This window comes from Hyla sarda, chromosome 8, assembly GCF_029499605.1.
Source record: "Hyla sarda isolate aHylSar1 chromosome 8, aHylSar1.hap1, whole genome shotgun sequence".
In the NCBI taxonomy this organism is placed as follows: domain Eukaryota; kingdom Metazoa; phylum Chordata; class Amphibia; order Anura; family Hylidae; genus Hyla; species Hyla sarda.
The window spans coordinates 141,989,275-142,010,462 of NC_079196.1; the positions used below are offsets into that span (position 1 = coordinate 141,989,275).

General features: G+C 41.7%; 1 protein-coding gene across 1 annotated transcript in view; it reads left to right on the forward strand.

The window, feature by feature from the left end:
• CALCRL (calcitonin receptor like receptor) overlaps positions 1 to 12,216 on the forward strand; it is a 264,381-nt gene extending 252,165 nt beyond the window's left edge. Inside the window, exon 13 of the mRNA XM_056533480.1 lies at positions 11,498 to 12,216. Coding sequence (XP_056389455.1) covers positions 11,498 to 11,719 — 222 coding nt within the window. The 3' untranslated portion in view covers positions 11,720 to 12,216. The remainder of the gene's footprint in view (positions 1 to 11,497) is intronic.
• The last annotated feature ends 8,972 nt before the right edge of the window (positions 12,217 to 21,188 follow it).

The following is a 21,188-nucleotide window of genomic DNA, read 5'->3' on the forward strand; positions in this document are numbered from 1 at the left end:
TTCACTTTGAGAGGCATAACCAATTTGTCACTACACTATTAGAATATATTTTAAAGCACAACTTTTTTCTTTTTGGGGGTACCTTTTACCAACAGGTAAAAGGTACAGCAATGGGGACCACATGTGCACCTTCGTTTGCAAATGTATTTTTGGGGTGGTGGGAAAGCACTTTTGTTTTTGGAGATGAATCACAGCACGACACACAGCACAATTTATTTTGGGGGAGTTATATAGATGATATACTGATTTTTTGGAACGAGGACACCACACTTCTTCGGGAATTTGTTAATAAATTGAACAATAACAAGATAGGGATGAGATTTACCCTAGAAGAAGGGGACAAAAGCATAAACTTTCTGGATAAAACTATATATATTGACAAAGAATATAAAATTCTGAACAATATATAGAAAACCCACAGCTTCCTCCATTGGCAAAGCTGGCACCCTGGTTCTTTAAGACGCATTATACCATTTGGACAATATTTAAGAGCGAAGAATAACTGTTTGGAAGAGGAGAATTTCCAAATAGAAAGTGATAACTTAGTGCAGCGCTTCATAGATCGTGGTTATCCAAAACAGCATATGAGAAGAGCTTTTAATAAGGTCAAAACCCTCAATGGAATGGAATTACTTGGTCGTAAAAGAGAGACCAATATGGAACAAAAGGTAATTAGATGTATTGGGACATTTGATGCTTATGCATCCCATGTTACACAGATTCTAAACCAACATTGGCATGTACTGAGATTGGAGCCCAATCTACAAGAAGTGATTGGTCATAGACCTAGCATCACTTATAGAAGAGGGGCCAATATTAAAGATATCTTTCTACATAGCCATTTTCAGAAGGAAGATGAAAGAGAAACCACATGGTGGTTTTCCTTTCTGTGGGCACTGTGCCATGTGCAAATACATGGCAAAGATAAAAAGATTTCGGAACCCACCGGATGGTAGAGAATATACTATAAGACAATAGACATGTGCAATTTGTTTCGTCACGAATACTAATTTATACGATCCGAACGCACGAAATCAAAAGTAAAACTAATGATATATATATCAAATAGATCCAAAATAATGAATGCATCCGAAAGCCGAACAGTTTCCGAATAGAACCGAAAATAATACCGTATTTATCAGCGTATAACCCACACTTTTAAAACTTAAATTTAAGGCAAAAAGCCTGCCTGTGTGTTATACGCCAATAAATCTTCTGGTCACTGATTTAAAGGGGTACTCCGCCCCTAGACATCTTATCCCCTATCCAAAGGATAGGGGATAAGATGTCAGATCACCGGGGTCCCGCTGCTGGGGACCCCGGGGATCGCTGCTGCAGCACCCTGCTATCATTACTGCACAGAGCGAGATCGCTCTGCACGTTATGACGGGCAATACAGGGGCCGGAGCATTGTTAGGTCACGGCTCCGCCCCTCGTGATGTCACGGCTCCGCCCCTCGTGATGTCACGGCCCGCCCCGGTCAATACAGGTCTATGGGAAGGGGGCGTGGCAGTCGTTACGCCCCCTGCTATAGACTTGCATTAAGGGGACAGGCCATGATGTCATGAGGGGCGGAGCCATGATGTCACGCTGCTCCGGCCCCTGTATCACCCGTCATTACGCACAGAGCGAACTCGCTCTGTGCAGTAATGATGGCGGGGTGCCGCAGCGGCGATCCCCGGGGTCCCCAGCAGCGGGACCGTGGCGATCTAACATCTTATTGCCTATCCTTTGGATAGGGGATAAGATGCCAGGGGCGGACCCCTTTAAAGCGGCCGCAGCAGCGGCTGCTTGTTAAGTATTAGCAGCACGGCCGCGGCCACTTTAAATCTGTGACCAGCGGCGTCTCCTCCCCGTTCACTTGTTTTCTCCCACACTATCCACAGGTACTGATGGATAGTGCGGGAGACGCTGATTAAAGTGAGCCCTACCTTGTCCGAATCTGCCCTACCTTTTAATCATTGTCTCCCTCACTATCCACCAGTACCTGTGGATAGTGCGGGAGAAAACAAGTGACAGTTTTACTTTTCATTTTTCTTACCTCCCCCCTCCCTCATCATTCCCCTTTTCCCTGCTTTTTATAGTTTTTTTATTTTCCTTATTTTCCTATTGTCTTGCGGGCTGCGGTTGGCTGTCAGGGCATGCTGGGAGTTGTAGTTTTGCAACATCTGGAGGTCCGCAGGTTGAAGACCACTGAACTAGGAGGAACATGATGGGGGGATGATGAGACAGTGGGAAATGATGAGGGGGGGGGATGATGGGGGGCATGATGAGACAGGTTGGGGGGATGATGAGACAGGGTGGGGGGGGATGATGAGGGACATGATTAGACAGGGTGGGGGAATGATGAGGGGGCAATGATGGGGACATGATGAGACAGGGTGGGGGGGATGATGAGACAGGGGGAAATGATGAGGGGGGGATGATGGGGGGCATGATGAGACAGGTTGGGGGGGATGATGAGACAGGGTGGGGGGATGATGAGGGACATGATGAGACAGGGTGGGGGGGATGATGAGGGGGGAATGATGGGGGACATGATGAGACAGGGTGGGGGATGATGAGACAGGGGGAAATGATGAGGGGTAATGATGGGGGGCATGATGAGACAGGGTGGGGGAAGATGAGACGGGGAAATGATGAGGGGGAATCATGGGGGACATGATGAGACAGGGTGGGGGATGATGAGACAGGAAATGATGGTGGGGGAGGCACTAAATGCTTAATGGCTGTATGACGATGAGACATGGGGGGATGATGAGACATGGGGGGTGGCGATGATAGGGGTAAATGTGGCACAGGGACTGATAAAAGGGAAGGAATGATGTGGCACTGGAGGGGACGGGACCAAACTGAGGTGCAGAAGAAAACGAAGTTGGGGGGATGATGTGGCATTTAGTCCAAGTAATTTATTTTACATTTCATTCTTTTTACTTAAATTTCCCTGTTAAAATGGGGGTGCGTGTTATACGCCAGTGCGTGTTATACGCCGATAAATACGATATATACGAATGCATCCGAAAACAGAATAAAACAAATTACTGTATCCCGAAGGTTTAACAGAACGAAAAAAATGTTATCCGAAAAAAAACGAAACTAAACGAAATTAAATTTTTGGTCGTGCACAAGTCTATAAGACAATTCATCAACTGTAGTAGTCAAAACGTAATTTACATTCCTACCTGCACCTGCCCGAAGTTATATGTAGGTAAAACTACACAGGAACTTAGGAGGATAGGAAAACACATTAGTACTATCAGAACAGGGGTTGATACCCCATTAGCGAGACATGTTCGTCTGAGACATGAGAAGAAAGCCGACATTTTGTAATTTTGGGGACTCTGTCAAATCAAGACAGGTCCAAGAAAAGGGAACACTGAAAGATTGCTGCTAAAAGAAGAAACGAGATGTAACTATTATCTAAACTGCAAGAGCCCTAGTGGGCTAAATTAAGAATTTACATTCACAGCATTTCTTGAATAATATATTAAGTAGGGAGTAACCAATATCTATCAAGATCCTTGACTAATAAAGATAAACAGATAAAACAATATTATAACCCCTTAAATTAACTACTAACAAACACCTATGAAAATTAACTATTATCATTAAAGGGGTACTCCGCCCCTAGACAGCTTATGCCCTATCCAAAGGATAGGGGATAAGATGTCAGATCGCCGCGGTCCTGCTGCTGGGGAGCCCCGGGATCGCCGCTGCGGCACTGCGCTATCATTACTGCACAGAGCGAGTTTGCTCTGCACGTAATGACGGACAATACAGGGGCCGGAGCATCATTATGTCACTGCTCCGCCCCTCGTGATGTCACGGCCCGCCCCCCTCAATACAAGTCTATGGGAGGGGGCGTGGTGGTCGTCACGCCCCCTGCCATAGACTTGCTTTAAGGGGACGGGCCGTGATGTCTTGAGGGGCGGAGCCGTGACGTAACTATGCTCTGGCCCCTGTATTGCCCGTCATTACATGCAGAGCGAACTCGCTCTGTGCAGCAATGATAGCGCAGTGCCGCAGCGGGGATCCCGGGGCTCCGCAGCAGCGGGACCATGGCCATCTGACATCTTATCCCCTATCCTTTGGATAGGGGATAAGATGTCTAGGGGCGGAGTACCCCTTTAAACCTAAACACAAAGATATCTTAATCAATAAAACAGTGTGAATAATAAATAACCAGTTAATACACCCAAAGAAAATAAATTAGGTCAATACTTACCGGTGGCTGTAGTACACATATAGGAGAGAAGAGGAGATCAGCGTCTGGATATGGAGGTATACAGTGGAGTTTTTTGTTGGTACTTGATGATGGAAGAATAAAGGAATTCCTCCGGAGTAGTGAGGAGATCATCAGATGAGATGTCAACTAGGAAGAGGGAGAGAAAAAGATGAGCATAAATCAACATAATAGGATATATCTCAAAATAAAAAGGTTTTATAGGGGTGACTATTGGGAGTTATTCTGCCCCTAACATAATATTCCCTTATAGAAACATTTTACATCTCTCTACATAATAAATTAAGTATGCAAATAATCCAAATATAAACCATAAAATTTCTATATACCTGTTAAGTGATATGTGAAGAAAATAATCACTTGAATATTTATGGAAGGATATATACCGTATCATATATCCAATATATGTATGTGGAATAAAAGAATGGTGGATATTATAACCAATTAATTGAATTCTAAATATACCATCATTGGTGTCAAGGAATCTAAATACAATGATACTGGAAATATTATGTAGATCCACCAATAAGTGTTATATTTGAATAGAAAAAATGAATAATCAGGCAAGAATGATATATTCACCATAGTATTTAGAGATAGGAAAACATATATCTCAATTAACCATCACAATTATGTATCTCAATAATAGGAAGTATGAGATTGGAGATATTCTGATGTTTACAATATACAAAAAACAAGCAGCTATCAATACCTATATAAAAGGAAACCAGGACAGCTGGCAGACGCTTTATAGAACACTGGATCGTTCAATAACTAAGTGCAATGACATGCGCAGTGATTGCGGAGGGGAAGTGATAAACACTAAATTCAAAGTCATGCGCACTATGATCGGCGCCGTCATACCGCGAGATTTGCAGTCACATGACTCGGTCAGGTTGACCGCAGTCTCGCAAAGCAGGCGAAGATACATCTGGACGTCAAATTCTCCTATTGGTCATCTTAGTTCACGCGAGAGACGTGATATATTACGTGGGACACACTGACTGGTGGAATAATGGAGCAATGACATCAATAGTAGATTATAAAAGAACGTAGACGGCGTTTGTGAATGTATTAGCCTCGCTACCCTTGACAAAGCTGATTCGTCAGCGAAATGTCGGGGAGGCTAGTAGTTAGAAGTTTTAATACAGCGTGTATAAAGGTGGCATATTAATAAGAATAGGTATCCAGCACCAGGCACAATAGTGTGTTGTAATATAAGCACACAGATTATAAGCATTGTCCTGGGCTAAATATGTGTCCCATTATTGAGAGAGTGGTATTGACTCTCCAGATAACCACCACCTCAGAGCTGCTGGAAATTTTAAATGTTTGTGTGGGGTATATTTTAACCATTAACCACTTAGGGACCCAGGGCGTACAGGTACGCCCTGACACCCTGGTACTTAAGGCCCCAGGGTGTACCTGTACGCCCGTGATAGTTTCGGTCCCCACCACGCACTGGGCAGGGATCAGACTGGGATGACTGCTGATATCTATCAGCAGGCACTCCGTGCAAACCCCTGGGGGGGTCAATTTAGACTGGCGATCTGTGACCCGGAAAATAAGGGGGATCGGGGCTGTCCAAGACACCCATGATCCCCCTGATGGGATAGGAGGGAGGTGGCAGGGGTGCCACCCCTCCTATCCCTGCTATTGGTCGGTCAGAAGTAACCGACCAATAGCAAATCGGGGGTGGGGGGGTTAAAATTTGGTTCCCCCGTTCTGCCCACCCATGGTAATCTGGGCAGAACGGGGGAACTGTCCTGTGACCGACAGCGGCGGTGAAGGTTCACCTACCAGCGGCAATCGGCAATCCTCTCCCTGGTGCTTCAATCCTGCGACTCTGGAAGCCAGTGAGTTGTTGCCTAGCAACATCTGGAGGGCTACAGTTTGGAGACCCCTATACAGTGGTCTCTAAACTGTAGCCCACCAGATGTTGCAAAACTACAACTCCCAGCATGCCCACACATCAGTTTTCTGTCTGGGCATGCTGGGATTTAAAGTTTTTCAACATCTGGAGTGCCACAGTTTGAAGATCACTGTGCGGTGGTTTCTAAACCGTGGTGCTCTAAATCTTGCAAAACTACTACTCCCAGCATGCATGAACAGCAAACGGCTGTCTCACCATGCTGGGAATTGTAGTTGCGTACCTCCAGCTATTGTAGAACTACATCTCCCAGCATGCCCTTTGGCGATCAGTACATGCTGGGAGTTGTAGTTTTGCAACAGCTGGAGGCACGCTGGTTGGAAAATACAGAGTTAGAACCTAAACGAAAGTTTTCCAACCAGTGTGCCTCCAGCTGTTGCAAAACTACAACTCCCAGCATGCACGGTCTGTCAGTGCATGTTTTAAGTTGTAGTTTGCAACAGCTGGAAGTTTGCCCCCCCCCCATGTGGATGTACAGGGTACATTCACACGGGCAGGTTTACAGTGAGTTTCCTGCTTCAAGTTTGAGCTGCGGCAAATTTTTCCCTGTATCGCAAACTCCTAGCGGGAAACTCACCATAAACCCCCGCCTGTGTGAATGTACCCTAAATTCACAACACAACACTACACTAACACAAAATAAAAAGTAAAACACTACATATACACCCCCTTACACTGCCCCCCCCCCCCCCCCCAATAAAAATAAAAAAATTATCGTACGGCAGTGTTTCCAAAATGGAGCCTCCAGCTGTTGCAAAACAACCACTCCCAGCCTTTCCGGACCACCACTGGCTGTCCAGGCATGCTGGGAATTTTGCAACAGCAGGAGGCACCCTGTTTGGGAATCACTGGCGTAGAATACCCATATGTCCACCCTTGTGCAATCCCTAATTTAGTCCTGAAATGCGCATGGTGCTCTCTCACTTCGGAGCCCTGTCGTATTTCAAGGAAACAGTTAAGGGCCACATATGGGGTATTTCCGTACTCAGGAGCAATTGCGTTTTTTGGGGGGCTTTTTTTCTTTTACCCCTTATGTAAAGGAAAAGTTGGGGTCTATACCAGCCTGTTAGTGTAAAAAAATTACACTAACATGCTGATATTGCCCCATACTTTTTATTTTCACAAGAGGTAAAAGGAAAAATAAAAATATGTAACGCAATTTCTCCTGAGTACGGAAATACCCCATATGTGGACGTAAAATGCTCTGCGGAACCACAACAAGGCTCAGGAGTGAGAGCACACTATTTACATTTAAAGCCTAAATTGGGGGTGGCTGATTTTACAGTGGTTCTGACATAAACGCAAAAAAATAAAAAATAAATACCCACGTGTGACCCCATTTTGGAAACTACACCCCTCACGGAACATAATAAGCATAATTAGAATTGGATGGGAAAATGAAAAAAAAATGTTTTTAACTAAAATGCTGGTGTTACGCTAAATTTTTCATTTTCACAAGGGAAAATAGGAAAAAAAAGCCCCCCAAAATTTGTAACCCCATTTCTTCTGAGTAAGAACATATTCCGTATGTGGATGTAAAGTGCTCTGCGGGCAAACTACAATGCTTAGAAGAGAAAGAGTCCCATGTAATTTTTCATTTGCTCAGCCCACTATTCCAAAGATCTGTCAAATGCCAGTGGGGTGTAAATGCTCACTTCACCCCTTATTAAATTCTTTGAGGTGTGTAGTTTCCAAAATGGGGTCACATGTGTCAAATGGGGGGGTTCCACTGTTCTGGCACCACGGGGGGCTTTGTAAACGCACAAGGCCCCCGACTTCTATTCCAACCAAATTCCCTCTCCAAAATCTCAATGGCGCTCCTTCTCTACCGAGCATTGTAGTGTGCCAGCAGAGCACTTGATGTCCACACATATGGTATTTCCATACATAAACATAACATTTTGGGAAACCAGAATTTTTTTGAAAAAAAAAATATATATTTTTTTCATTTACACATCCGACTTAAGAAAAGTCATCAAACATCTGTGGGGTGTTAAGGCTCACTATACCCCTTGTTATGTTCCTTGAGGGGTGTAGTTTCCATGTGTTTTTTTTTGCTATTCTGGCACCATAGGGGCTTCCTAAATGTGACATGCCCCCCAAAAACCATTTCGGCAAAATTTTAACTGGTCTCTGAAAAATTCAGATTTAGAAAATTTAGTGAAAAATTGTTGCTGAACTTTAAAGCCCTGCTTTAAACGTGTCAGCTTTATCATGCAGTCATAAAGTAGACATATTGTATATGTGAATCAATATATAATTTATTTGGGATGTCCATTTTCCTTATAAGCGGAGAGCTTCAAAGTAAAAAAAAAGCAACATTTTCAAATTTTTCATCAAATTTTGGAATTTTTCACCAAGAAATGATGCAAGTATCGACAAAATTTTACCACTAACATAAAGTAGAATATGACACGAAAAAATTTTCTCAGAATAAAAAGTAAAAGCATCCCAGAGTTATTAATGCTTAAAGTGACAGTGGTCAAATGTGCAAAAAATGTCCGGGTCCTTAAAGGGGTTATCCACCATAAGGTGATTTTAGTACGTACCTGGCTGACAGTAATGGACATGCTTAGGAAGGATCTTCACTTGTCTTGGGGATAAATGGCTATGCTGTGAGATTACCATAACACTGTGGCTAGCTTTTTGTGAACTTATATTTCCTGTTTGACTATTCTTTTTTTTTTACTACAAATCCCACAATTCTATTTTCCTCCTTCCCACACATCAGCCACCCCACCCATTGAAACATAAATGAGCTGCAGGCCTGTGGTTTTCAATCAGGGTGCCTCCAGCTGTTGCATTACCCATTGAAGCAGACAGGCTCCCTGTCATCAGCTGACTAGTGAGTCAGGTCTCGGCCGCATTGCAAGCTGGGAAAAATCCGAGACAACAATCATTTTGTATGCTGGTAAAAATAAATAGTGAGGTGAAAATCACAGAAGAATTGTGAGAAAACCATCACACACAGGTACCGATACTAAATTATGAACTACACTAACTTTACAGCCCCTGTAGCATAGTCAAATAAAAAAAATTCCCGGAATACCACTTTAAGGTGAAAATGGGCTGGGTCCTTGAGGGGTTAACAAATAAAGTTACTATTTTACGGGGGGTTTCTAGTAAAGGGTTTTCCCCTGGAGGGGGCAACCACTTAAAGGTTGTTAATGAGTTCCTAAAATGGACAGATGTGTCAGCAGAGAGCACTATGGTCAGACAGAAAGGAAATTTTAAAAGAAAAGAACTTCCTGTGGATCATAACAGCAGCTGAAGGATTAAGATTTTTAAATAGAAGTAATTTACAAATCTGTTTAGCTTTCTGGCACCATTTAATAAAACATTTTTTTTTCCAGCGGAGTATCCCTTTTAACTCATCAACAAATCTCTGTGCACAGTAATTTATGCTAGTTAACAGCACCCACATTGCTTCTTAGGGTTGGGGACCTGTCATGATCTCCAGTGAAATAAGAATAACAATCATTTTATTAATGTGTCAAATATTACATTCTATATAATAAAATTGAAACATAGTTTGTAAGGTTTAAAAAAAGACAAAAATCCATCCAGTTCAGCATAATGTTGAGTGTAGATCCAGAGGAACACAATACCCCAATGAGGCAAATGTCAAAATTCCTCATATAGTTATATATAGTTAACTCCATTTTTGTTCAAAGGAAGACAAAAAAAAAACATGAATTAGAAGCAAAATTCCTCATGGTTAATATAATTTTATCCGATTTTCATGTAAGGCAATCAGAATAAATCCCAGAATAAACAACCTACCTCTACTAATTTAGTAACCATAGTTTGTAATATTTTTACATTCTCACTGCCCTTACAGAAAAATCTTCTTCTATGATGATGTAGAAAACTTTTTCATTAGACATAGAGGCTGCCCCTTGTTATAGCTGTAGTCCTGGGTATACATAGAACAGAAAGAGATCTCTATATTGACCTTTGATATACTAGTTATAAGGTCACCAAATAGCCAACATTTTTATAAACTAAATAAATGTCATTTTGTTTATCTTTCTAGGTACTGTAGTCTAAATATTCTGTTTATATTTTAGTTGTCCACCTTTAAACTCACACAAGATAAGGCTGGGTCACACTGCATTTATGCATTATATCACAGGTAATTGTTGGCATCTGTGGAGAACTGCAGAGGGCCCCATTCATTTCATAGGCCAAATATGTTTTTTGCTAGCTATTGAGTTCTATTAGCATATTGAGTTAAATTACATATACCAGTGGAAAGGGGCCTGAGCATAGTCACTGCATTACTTTTTTGACCATTGAAATGAATGGGGCCCACTGCAGTGCGCCACAGTGTATGTCAGCATCCTGATGAATACCAAGTGTCCATAAACTAAATAGGTAAATAAGCAGTTACAGTACATTCTGTTTAATTTTATTCACAATCACAATTGGCTACAAGACATATTTTACCTGTTAACATTTCACTTATATATACATCAATATGTTGGGAAGTAAGATATGGAGCAGGCTCAAGAGCTGAGACTGCTATATACATGGAGGATGCTGGCTGGTTAGTACTGCTGGCAGAGGCTGGTATCAAGACAAAAAACACTGCCCTCCCTGGTGATGGTTTGTGCATTTGTAGGATCCCAATCCTTCCTATACCCTTTAGATAGACAATTAGGCACTCCACTTTGATAAAATCAATGTGTTCATTGTAACAACAATCACAAAATGGTAAAGTTTCTGTCAAAAATTACCTTCCATAGACTTATGTGTAAAGGTGGATTGCTGCGGAGGAAACGGGAAATAGAAGAGGTGGGAGAAACAGTCCTCGGCTGTGTAATGGGGAAGTAGAATTTTGTAACACCAGCTAGCGGCCATAGGTCGCAATATCCTACTTCCCCATTACATAACTGAGGACCGTTTCTCCTACCTCTCCTATTCACCTATATCCTCCGCAGCAATCTGCCTTTACACGTAGGTCTCAGGAAAGTCATTTATGAGCGAAACCTTACCCTTTTGTGGTTGCTTATTACATTAAATACATTGAATACACATTGAATACACATTGAGTACCTTGTTGTCCATCTAAAGAGGCTGGTATAAGAGAGGTTTAGGCTCCTGGATACAGGATACCACAGGATACCAGAGTCAATAGCATCGCCTGGAAGGCAAGAATGAAAAAAAGTCAAACTGTCAAAAGTCACTGTGGTTGGAAGGTGTTAATTTAATTGTTTGTTTTATGGTGTTCATAATCTGTAAAAACTACTGAATTTATTACACTAATTTGCCATAATATATCAGTAATACATTTTTATATCTGTAAAAATGATTATTTCTAGGTGCAAGCTGTTCTAAAAAGACACTGGAATCAGTACAGAATTCAGTTTGGAAATAGCTTTGCACATTCTGAAGGTCTCAGATCAGCTTCCTACACTATATCTTCTATCAGTGAAGCTCAGGGTACCACCTTCACGCATGACTATAGCAGTGAGCATTCAAATGGAAAAAACTACCATGACATGGAAAATATTTCTTATAAACCAGAAAAACCTTATATGTAATGTGTGTTTCTGCTCCAGCATTACTGTTTATGCCTGCTGCATTTATTATTGGATGTAACTGCTGTCTGAATGCAATATCTACTTTTAAACATATAAAGTGTGTCTCAAAATATATTTATATATACTTTTTATGCAAAGTATGTTTGTTGTAAACTCCATTAAAATGTGTTTGCACTTGTTACTCTTCTATAAGAGGTATGTGAATAATGACTTCTTATGTTGATTTTTAAGTAAAATATTCTTTTTTTTTTTTAAGTGCCAGTACCGTAGGTTATATTTTCTCTTTTATTACACAGAAATGTTTATCATTACTATGTATTTTGATGCTTACATTTCAACTACAATCTGCCGCTTACAGTTTGATATCTTGCCTGCAAGTTCTTTATACTATAAAAGCTCTTGTTAAAGGGAAAAGTAGATAGTGTGCTATTTTTTATGTGAAAAAAACTAATCTGAAACTAAAAACTATTATATTAAAGCCATACAATAAAATTGTACTCATGTGCCTCAATTGTCGTTTTTTCCTTTAGTCTCTATTATATTTCACTTTTTTTAAAGGGGTACTCCACTGCCCCAGTGTTCGGAACATTTTATTCCGAACGCTGGGTGCAGACTGTCGGGTGGGGACGCCATGGCCACGCCCCTCATGATGTCACGGCCACGCCCGATCTACGCAAGTTTGAGAGGGGCGTGGCGACTGCCACGTCATCACAAGCAGCCAATACCCTGCGTTCGGAACAAAATGTTCTGAATGCTGGGGCAGTGGAGTACCCCTTTAAGGCAACAGTTAAAGGGATTTATCAACGAATAAAAGTTATCCCTTAAAGGGGTACTAGACTGGAAAAAATAATTTTTTTAATCAACTGGTGCCAGAAAGTTAAACAGATTTGTAAATTACTTCTATTTAAAAATCTTAATCCTTCCAGTACTTATCATCTGCTATATGCTCCACAGGTTCTTTTTTTTTTTTATTTCCTTTCTGTCCGACCACAGTGATCTCTGCTGACACCTCTGTCCTTTTTAGGAATTGTCCAGAGCAGGATAGATTTGCTATGGGGATTTGCTTCTACTCTGGACAGTTCCTAAAATGGACAGAGGTGTCAGCAGAGAGCACTGTGGTCAGACAGAAAGGAAATTCAAAGAACTTCCTGTGGAGCATATAGCAGCTGATAAGTACTGGAAGGATTACGTTTTTTAAATAGAAGTAATTTACAAATCTGCTTATCTTTCGGCCCCCAGTTGATATAAAAAAAAAAAAGTTTTCCAGTGGAGTACCCCTTTCACCTCTGGCAGTAGTTATCCCTAATCCTCTGGAAGGATCGTTTGACAAGTAAATGTATATAGTGAAATCTCTCCAAAAGGCCACCTGTTAAAGAAGACTACTCCATTATCCAGACCAGATTTTCAGACCACCATACCCTTTTCATAGTGGTTGTTTTCTTTGAGAAGACCAACCCCATACAAAACCACTTAAAGCACTTTTCCCAAAGAGGTTTCATTGTATGTTGAGCGTTTGTGATGAAAACATGCCTCATCTTTTGTCTCATTGACAATAACAGATTTGGAAACAGCTTTTTTCCCCTGTCCCCATACAGACCTGTTCCCATCATCTTTGGCCTGTTGATTTTTTTTATTTTATTTTTTTCAAACAGCATTAATAGATCCGTTGATTTTTAATGGGGCATCCTTCATGGTTAAATAAAACCTGTATGGAAAGTTTATCATTATGTGTAAATCAGTTCATTTTACTTCCATTTGCCTGGGCGTAGATCTTGTGTTCTTCTCCCACATTTATCAAAGAGGTGAATGTTCTTCATAAATAACTAAGTAGCTTAGATGTTGACAGGTTTCTATGTGTGAATCCCAACAAAAGTTTAGGCACCACTGAAAATGCAAGAAAATGGGGTGCACCTTCTTTGAAACTACACATACAATGAAACATGAGAAAGGGAAACAAAGAAAAATGAGCTCAAAAATGGAAAGAACTACCAGACAGAAGGATAAAAATGATTAAAAACAGACACAGCCATATAGTAAAAATAAGCTATATCCCACCCTCAAAGCTTTGTCCACAATAGAAACAGGGTTACAACAACAAGAAATAGTTACCTGGCCTATGTAAAATAAGTAGCAAATGTATATAAATCTTCTTCAAAAGAGCAGGCAACAACCTCTACTTGAATATCGAGAAAAAATAAAGTTAGATACAATACAACCCAGTCGTCTAACAGATCCAAGATCCAAGAAGGATAAAAAAAAAAACGACTCCGGTGTTCCGTTACCAGTAGTAACTTCCTCAGGGATAGGAGACAATGCCTCTGGTCATATGTCTACAGTGGGGATCAAAAGATTGGGCACCCCCCAGGTAAAAATTTGTATTAATGTGCATAAAGAAGCCAAGGAAAGATGGAAAAATCTCCAAAGGCATCAAATTACAGATTAGACATTCTTATAATATGTCAACAAAAGTTAGATTTTATTTCCATCATTTACACTTTCAAAATAACGGAAAAAAAAATGGCGTCTGCAAAAGTTTGGCCACCCTGCAGAGTTAATATCTTGCACTGCCCCCCTTTGGCAAGTATCACAGCTTGTAAACGCTTTTTGTAGCCAGCCAAGAGTCTTTCAATTCTTGTTTGAGGTATCTTTGCCCATTCTTCCTTACAAAAGTCTTCCAGTTCTTTGAGATTTCTGGGCTGTCTGTCACGCACTGCTCTTTTAAGGTCTATCCATAGATTTTCAATTATGTCGAGGTCAGGAGATTGTGAAGGCCATGGCAAAACCTTCAGTTTACGCCTCTTGATGTAATCCCTCATGGATTTCGAGGTGTGTTTAGGATCATTATCCATTTGTAGAAGCCATCCTCTCTTTAACTTCAGCTTTTTCACAGATGGCATCAAGTTAGCATCCAAAATTTTCTGAAATTTTATTGAATCCATTTTTCCTTCTACTGGTGAGATGTTCCCTGTGCCACTGGCTGCAATACAACCCCAAAGCATGATTGATCCACCCCCATGCTTAAAAGTTGGACAGAGGTTCTTTTCATTAAATTCTGTTCCCCTTCTCTCATTCCGGCCAAAAAGTTAAATTTTAACCTCATTGGTCCACAGAACTTGTTTCCAAAATGCATCAGGCTTGTCTATATGTTCATTTGCAAAGTTCAAATGCTGATTTTTGTGGTGAGGACGTAGAAGAGATTTTCTTCTGATGACTCTTCCTCCTTAAAAACTAAGCATTTTCTTATACACTTTATAAAAAAATTTGATTGCTAAAGATGTGAAAAATTGTTTAAAAAATTGCAAATAGGGATCTCTGTCTCTTTAATATTGCAACCAAACCCTTTTATCCTAGTCTTTTTGGTACTAGCAACTAGAAATATGTACCTGTTTGCTGAGATGGGTGTCACGTTTTGGGCAAGGGACAAGTGAAGCCCTAGTTTACCCACAGCCTCTGTTTCTTCCTATTGCGTACCCATCCTAGGTAATGGGTCCACAACTACAAAGATGTTCCCTTGACTGCTACGTGCTGGGCCAGAGTAGGTCAAAACAACAAACTACAATAGTGTACAAGATCAAGGAAAAGTAGAAATAGACAACACTAACAAAAAAAACATTAAAGACGAACACACAGTTTGTGTCAACAAGCCAAAGTCTATACCAGGAGATCATGCAGTAACAATGCAGATATCAGGAGAGTAGTAAAGAGGCAAGCCAAAAATCAGTATAGCAGAACAGCCAAAAGTTCAGAAAGTGTCAGCTTCAGTAAACAGGTACTTTTACAGACAAATTTTCAGTGACCAAAACCTTCTGGATAGAAGGAGAATCCTGATATGTGACAGAAAACAGGGAACAGATAGGCTGAAGAAAACCTTGAACACACCCAAGCAGCCAAAGGCGTTGTCCCAGCAACCAGTGTAAACAACCAGGCTACAATGATTTAAGCCTCCAGGTGCAGCTAGAGCCAGTCATTACAATAGGGGCGTAGTTATCTCTCTACTCTGCTCCCTCCTGTGCCTCAGTACAATGTATAATAAGATTCAGACAAGATTCAGACAAGATCCAGACAGCTTGCAGCCTTTCCAGGAGAGGAGCATTTCCATACACATTGACAAGCAATACAAGTACATAATTATTATTTATATGCAAAATTATTTATCTTTGATAATTTTATGAACTTATTTCTTGTGTATTTGCATTATATAGGGTCCACATGGCTGCATTAGGGTTATAAAAAGCATGTACTTCGGGCAGAAAGCTTTGCAAATGTAAACATGTTTATTTTTTGGCACAAAATGCAGATTTTTCCTGTGGCCTTTTAACACAGAAGCTATGTTCACACGTAAGGAATGTCCACACAGAGAATTTTTGTGCAGAAATTCCGGACACTGCGGGGTGCCAGCATAATATGCTGGCACTAGGACCGCACAGGAATGTGCCGTCTCATAGGCGGCTATGCATTCCGTGCGGACTCGACACGAAGAATGAACGTGTTCATTCTTTGTGTGGACATGGAAAATCAAATTTCTGGCACGAAATTCAGCTGTGTGCACAGTGCAAGAGAATCCTGTAGAATTCAATGCTGCAGCTGAAATTCTGAGGTGTGAATATGGCCATAAGGTTCACATGGCTGCTTTAGGGTTATATAAAGCATGCAATTTGGGCACAAAACTTTACAATTGTAACAATGTTAATTTTTTTGCACAAAATGGAGGTTTTTCTTGTGTACTTCCACAAGGCTGCATTAGGGTTATAAAAAGCATGTACCAGGTAGGTGGTATCAAGTGGAAAGCCCCCAAAACGGATTTGTCACCCACAAGCTTCACGGAGATCTCTGTTCTTCTCTCCTCCACTGTGACCTGTTTGATGTAAAGAAAAGAAATAAAGTTTCTACCTATTCTTCAACTAAAGGGTGAGTGCTGTACAAATATCCTTATAAACATCAAACAAATATAAGGGCCAAAAATTATATTTATTACTAAATGAACTGCCTCAACACAATATACTACAATAAGAAAAATTGAGTCATTTCAATTCATGATAATACAAAATACTTTTATTGTTCACTATCAATAAAATAGATGGAGATATTCGACAAAAGTGGGGTGAAGAAGAAACCCACAAGGTGGCCCACTGAGCCCTGGTATATACTCCTCAAAAGTGTACAAACATTCTAGTCAGACAAAAATACAGTGCATATAACAATGCTACTACTAAAACCTAGATACAGAGGGAAAAACTGTACCAATACATACTCAAGTGCAATGGACAATTGGTCCCAGGACGCAGAGTGACACCACCCCTTCTTACATTATAGCATAGCATTGGATAACCGATTGGCTGGCAAGCAGGCAGGTAAGGGCCCTCATGCCATCCTCTCAGCTCATTGTGACCCTGCAATTTTGTCATGGTAGTCCCAAACAGCTCCCTAAGCCTACTGGAAATTTAATTTTCTGCATTTGGATGCCGTGATCAACTTTGATTGTGGCATCTAAAGGGTTAATGATGAACAACGGCCTAATTGGCGATTAGCTATGGGTCCTGGTTGCTGATAGCTCCTGGGATGCTGAACACTCTTCATACAGCAGGCACAGGATTTACAAGTGGTTAAGCTTTTTGTAAAAAAAAAATTTTTTTTTTAAATGACTTTTTTTTTAATTAAAAACCCAGGACGTTTCAACAGGATGCAAAAAGTGTAATGTGAACCTAGCCTTAAAATAAACATGCAGGATGGCTAATGGCAAAGAAATTACAGAAATATTGGCATCATTACAAATACATTAAATGGGGGAAGTAGCTGTTGAAGGAATAAGCATATATATGGCCAATCTTTTAACCATAGTTTTTGCATATACAATATGCATAGACAGTTTTCTGTCCTTTCGTCTTACCTGTCCTTCATCTCTTTCTATGTATGACAGTGTATGCTATGACATGACATCAAAAAAGTGTTTTTCTTATCCAAATAATCTGTGCTGAATCAAAAACATTGGAGGAGATACTTCTAAACTGTCTAATAGTAAAACCTGAAACAAAGAAAGAGTGCTCCATAGTGTAGTACAGCAGGATGAAGAGAATCGCACAGAATGGTTTGCGCTTATCCCAACATGTTGTGCAGCCCATTTCCAACAATGGAAGGAGTGATAGGAATACTATCATCCTACTGCAGCCCTCCTGCCTAGATAGAAAGGGTGAATAATGGACAAACTTCTAGGAAAAGAATGCACGGTCTCCAGGCACTGAACAGACTAACACAGGAGCAGGTAACGAAAGGAGTTTGTACTCGGGGCTTCACACTCGAGCTCGTGTCACAACGTTACACATACAAGAATGGAAAACATTAAACCTTAACAAAAGCGGTTGCTCTGTGCCCATAACTGCGTCATAACTGTGCCCATAACTACCTTTAGTGGGCATACCCTGTAATGAATGAATTAAATTAAAATAAATAAAATAAGGAGGGTTGGGAGGGCTCTGCAAAAACGTCATGTATGCCCCGCCAGTAAGAGCAGGGGGCGTTATATACACCTACACCCCACCCATTACACCTATATGCCCCGCCTAGTAGTTTAGGGGTGGAAAAACTCCAGCCCCTGGCACAAATACAGCCTGATAGGCTTAACACTTGTGCTCGGGGCTTCACACTCGTGCTCGTGTCACAGCGTTACACATACCTGAATGGAAAACATTAAACCTTAATAAAAGCGGTTGATCTGTGCCCATAACCGTGTACGAGGGCACGCCTCTAGTGGGTAAAACATAACTCAGTAGGGTAAGTAGCAGAATGCATAAACATCATAAACAATACCACACCCTAAGTACACTGACGATCACAACAACCTAATTCAGAGACAGAGTAGCATCTACCAACTAGTTATCAATGAAGGTGGTACCTGGTACTTATGAGCTATGGCCACTATGCCTACTCTGAAGAATGGGACCAGACTGGCATACTAGCTAAACATACTTACATGTAGGCCTAACACTAAGCTATCCAAGTCCTTGTGATTAACCTGTTGGGGACGAAGGGCATATGCAAACGCCCTTGCGTCCTGGTACTTAAGGACTGGTACTGATATTGATCAGCAGGCACCCCGTGCAAATACCCGGGGGGGGGGGGTCATCAGACCCCCCCCCCCCATGTCGGCAATCTGCGCAAATCGCTAGTGAATTCACACTTGCGATTTGCGCCGATTCCTGGTCATACGGGATCTATGGTGACCTGGAATATAAGGTGGATCGCGGTTGTCTAAGACACCTATGATCCCCCTGAGGGGATAGGAGTGAGGTGGCCGGGGTGCCACCCCTCCTATCCCTGCTATTGGTTATCAGAAGCGACGACCAATAGCAGATCGGGCGTGGGAGGGTTAACTTTAGTTTTCCCCGTCCTGCCCACCCACAATAGGCGGTGCAGAATGGGGAAACCGAAGAGGACCGACAGCAGAAGATCCACTTACCCATCCGAAGGCAGCGGGCGACGGTGATCGGTGGGCGAATCGTGATCGTGCGGAAGAAGAGGACGGCTCCCTGGATCCTACGGAAGCCGGTAAGTTGCCTAGCAACATCTGGAGGGCTACAGTCTGAGACCACTATACAGTGATCTATAAACTGTAGCCCTCCAGATGTTGCAAAACTGCAAATCCCAGCATGCCCAAACAGCAAACAGCTGTCTCGACATGCTGGGAGTTGTAGTTGCATACCTCCAACTGTTGCATAACTACATCTCCCTGCATGCCCTTCAGCGATCAGTGCATGTTGGGAGTTGTAGTTTTGAAAAAGCTGGAGGCACACTGCTTAGAAAATACTGAGTTAGGTAACAGAACCTAACTGAAGGTTTTCCAACCAGTGTGCCTCCAGCTGTTGCAAAAGTACAACTCCCAGCATGCACGGTCTGTCAGTACATGCTGGGAGTTGTAGTTTTGACAAAGCTGGAGGTCCCCCCCCCCCATGTGAATGTACAGGGTACATTCACACAGGCAGGTTTACAGTAAGTTTCCTGCTTCAAGTTTGGGCTGAGGCAAATTTTTCGCCGCACGCAAACTCCTAGCGGGAAACTGTAACATGCCAGGTACATTGTCCCCCCCCCCCCAGCCACTGACTGTCCAGGCATGCTGGGAGTTTAGCAACATCTGGAGGCACCCTGTTTGGGAATACCCCTATGTCCACCCCTATGCAATCCCTAATTTAGTCCTCAAATGCTAATGGCGCGCTCTCATTTCGGAGCCCTGTCGTATTTCAAGGAAACAGTTTAGGACCACATATGGGGTATTTCCGTACTCGGGAAAAATTGCACTACAAATTTTGGGTGGCTTTTTCTCCTTTTACCCCTTATGAAAAGGAAAAGTCTGGGGCTACACCAGCCTGTTAGTGTAAAAAAAAAAAAAAAAATTACACTAACATGCTGGTGTTTCCCCATACTTTTTATTTTCACAAGCAGTAAAAGGAAAAAAAGACCCCCAAAATTTGTAACACAATTTCTCCTGAGTACGGAAATACCCCATATGTGGGCATAAAATGCTCTGCGGGCGCACAACAAAGCTCAGGAGTGAGAGTGCACCATGTACATTTGAGGCCTAAATTGGTGATTTGCACAGGGGTGGCTGATTTTACAGCGGTTCTCACATAAACGCAAAAACATAAATACCCACGTGACCCCATTTTGGAAACTACACCTCTCACGGAACGTGACAAGGGGTATAGTGAGCCTTAACCCCCACAGATGTTTGACAAATTTTCATTAAATTTGGATGGGAAAAAAAAAAAAAAAGTATTTTCACAAAAAAGCTGGTGTTAACCTAAATTTTTCATTTTCACAAGGGAAAATAGGAAAAAAAGCCCCCCAAAATTTGCAACCCCATTTCTTCTGAGTAAGAAAATACCCCATTTGTGGATGTAAAGTGCTCTGCGGGCGAACTACAATGCTCCGAAGAGAAGGAGCGCCATTGGGATTTTGAAGAGAAAATTTGTCTGGAATTGATGGCCACCTGTGTTTACAAAGCCCCCATAGTGCCAGAACTTTGGAGAGCCCCACATGTGACCCCATTTTGGAAACTACACCCCTCATGCAATGTATTAAGGGGTGCAGTGAGCATTTACCCCCAACAGGTATCTGACAGATTTTTGGAACAGTGGTCCGTGAAAATGAAAAATTAAACTTTTCATTTGCACAGCCCACTGTTCCAAAGATCTGTCGAACGCCAGTGGGGTGTAAATACTCACTGCACCCCTTATTAAATTCTGTGAGGGGTGTAGTTTCCAAAATGGGGTCACGTGGGGGGTCCACTGTTCTGGCACCACGGGGGGCTTTGTAAATGCACATGGCCCCTGACTACCATTCCAAACGAATTATCTTTCCAAAAGCTCAATGGCACTCCTTCTCTTCTGAGCATTGTAGTTCACCCGCAGAGCATTTTACGTATTTCCATACTCAGAAGAGATGGGGTTACAAATCTTGGGGGACATTTTCTCCCATT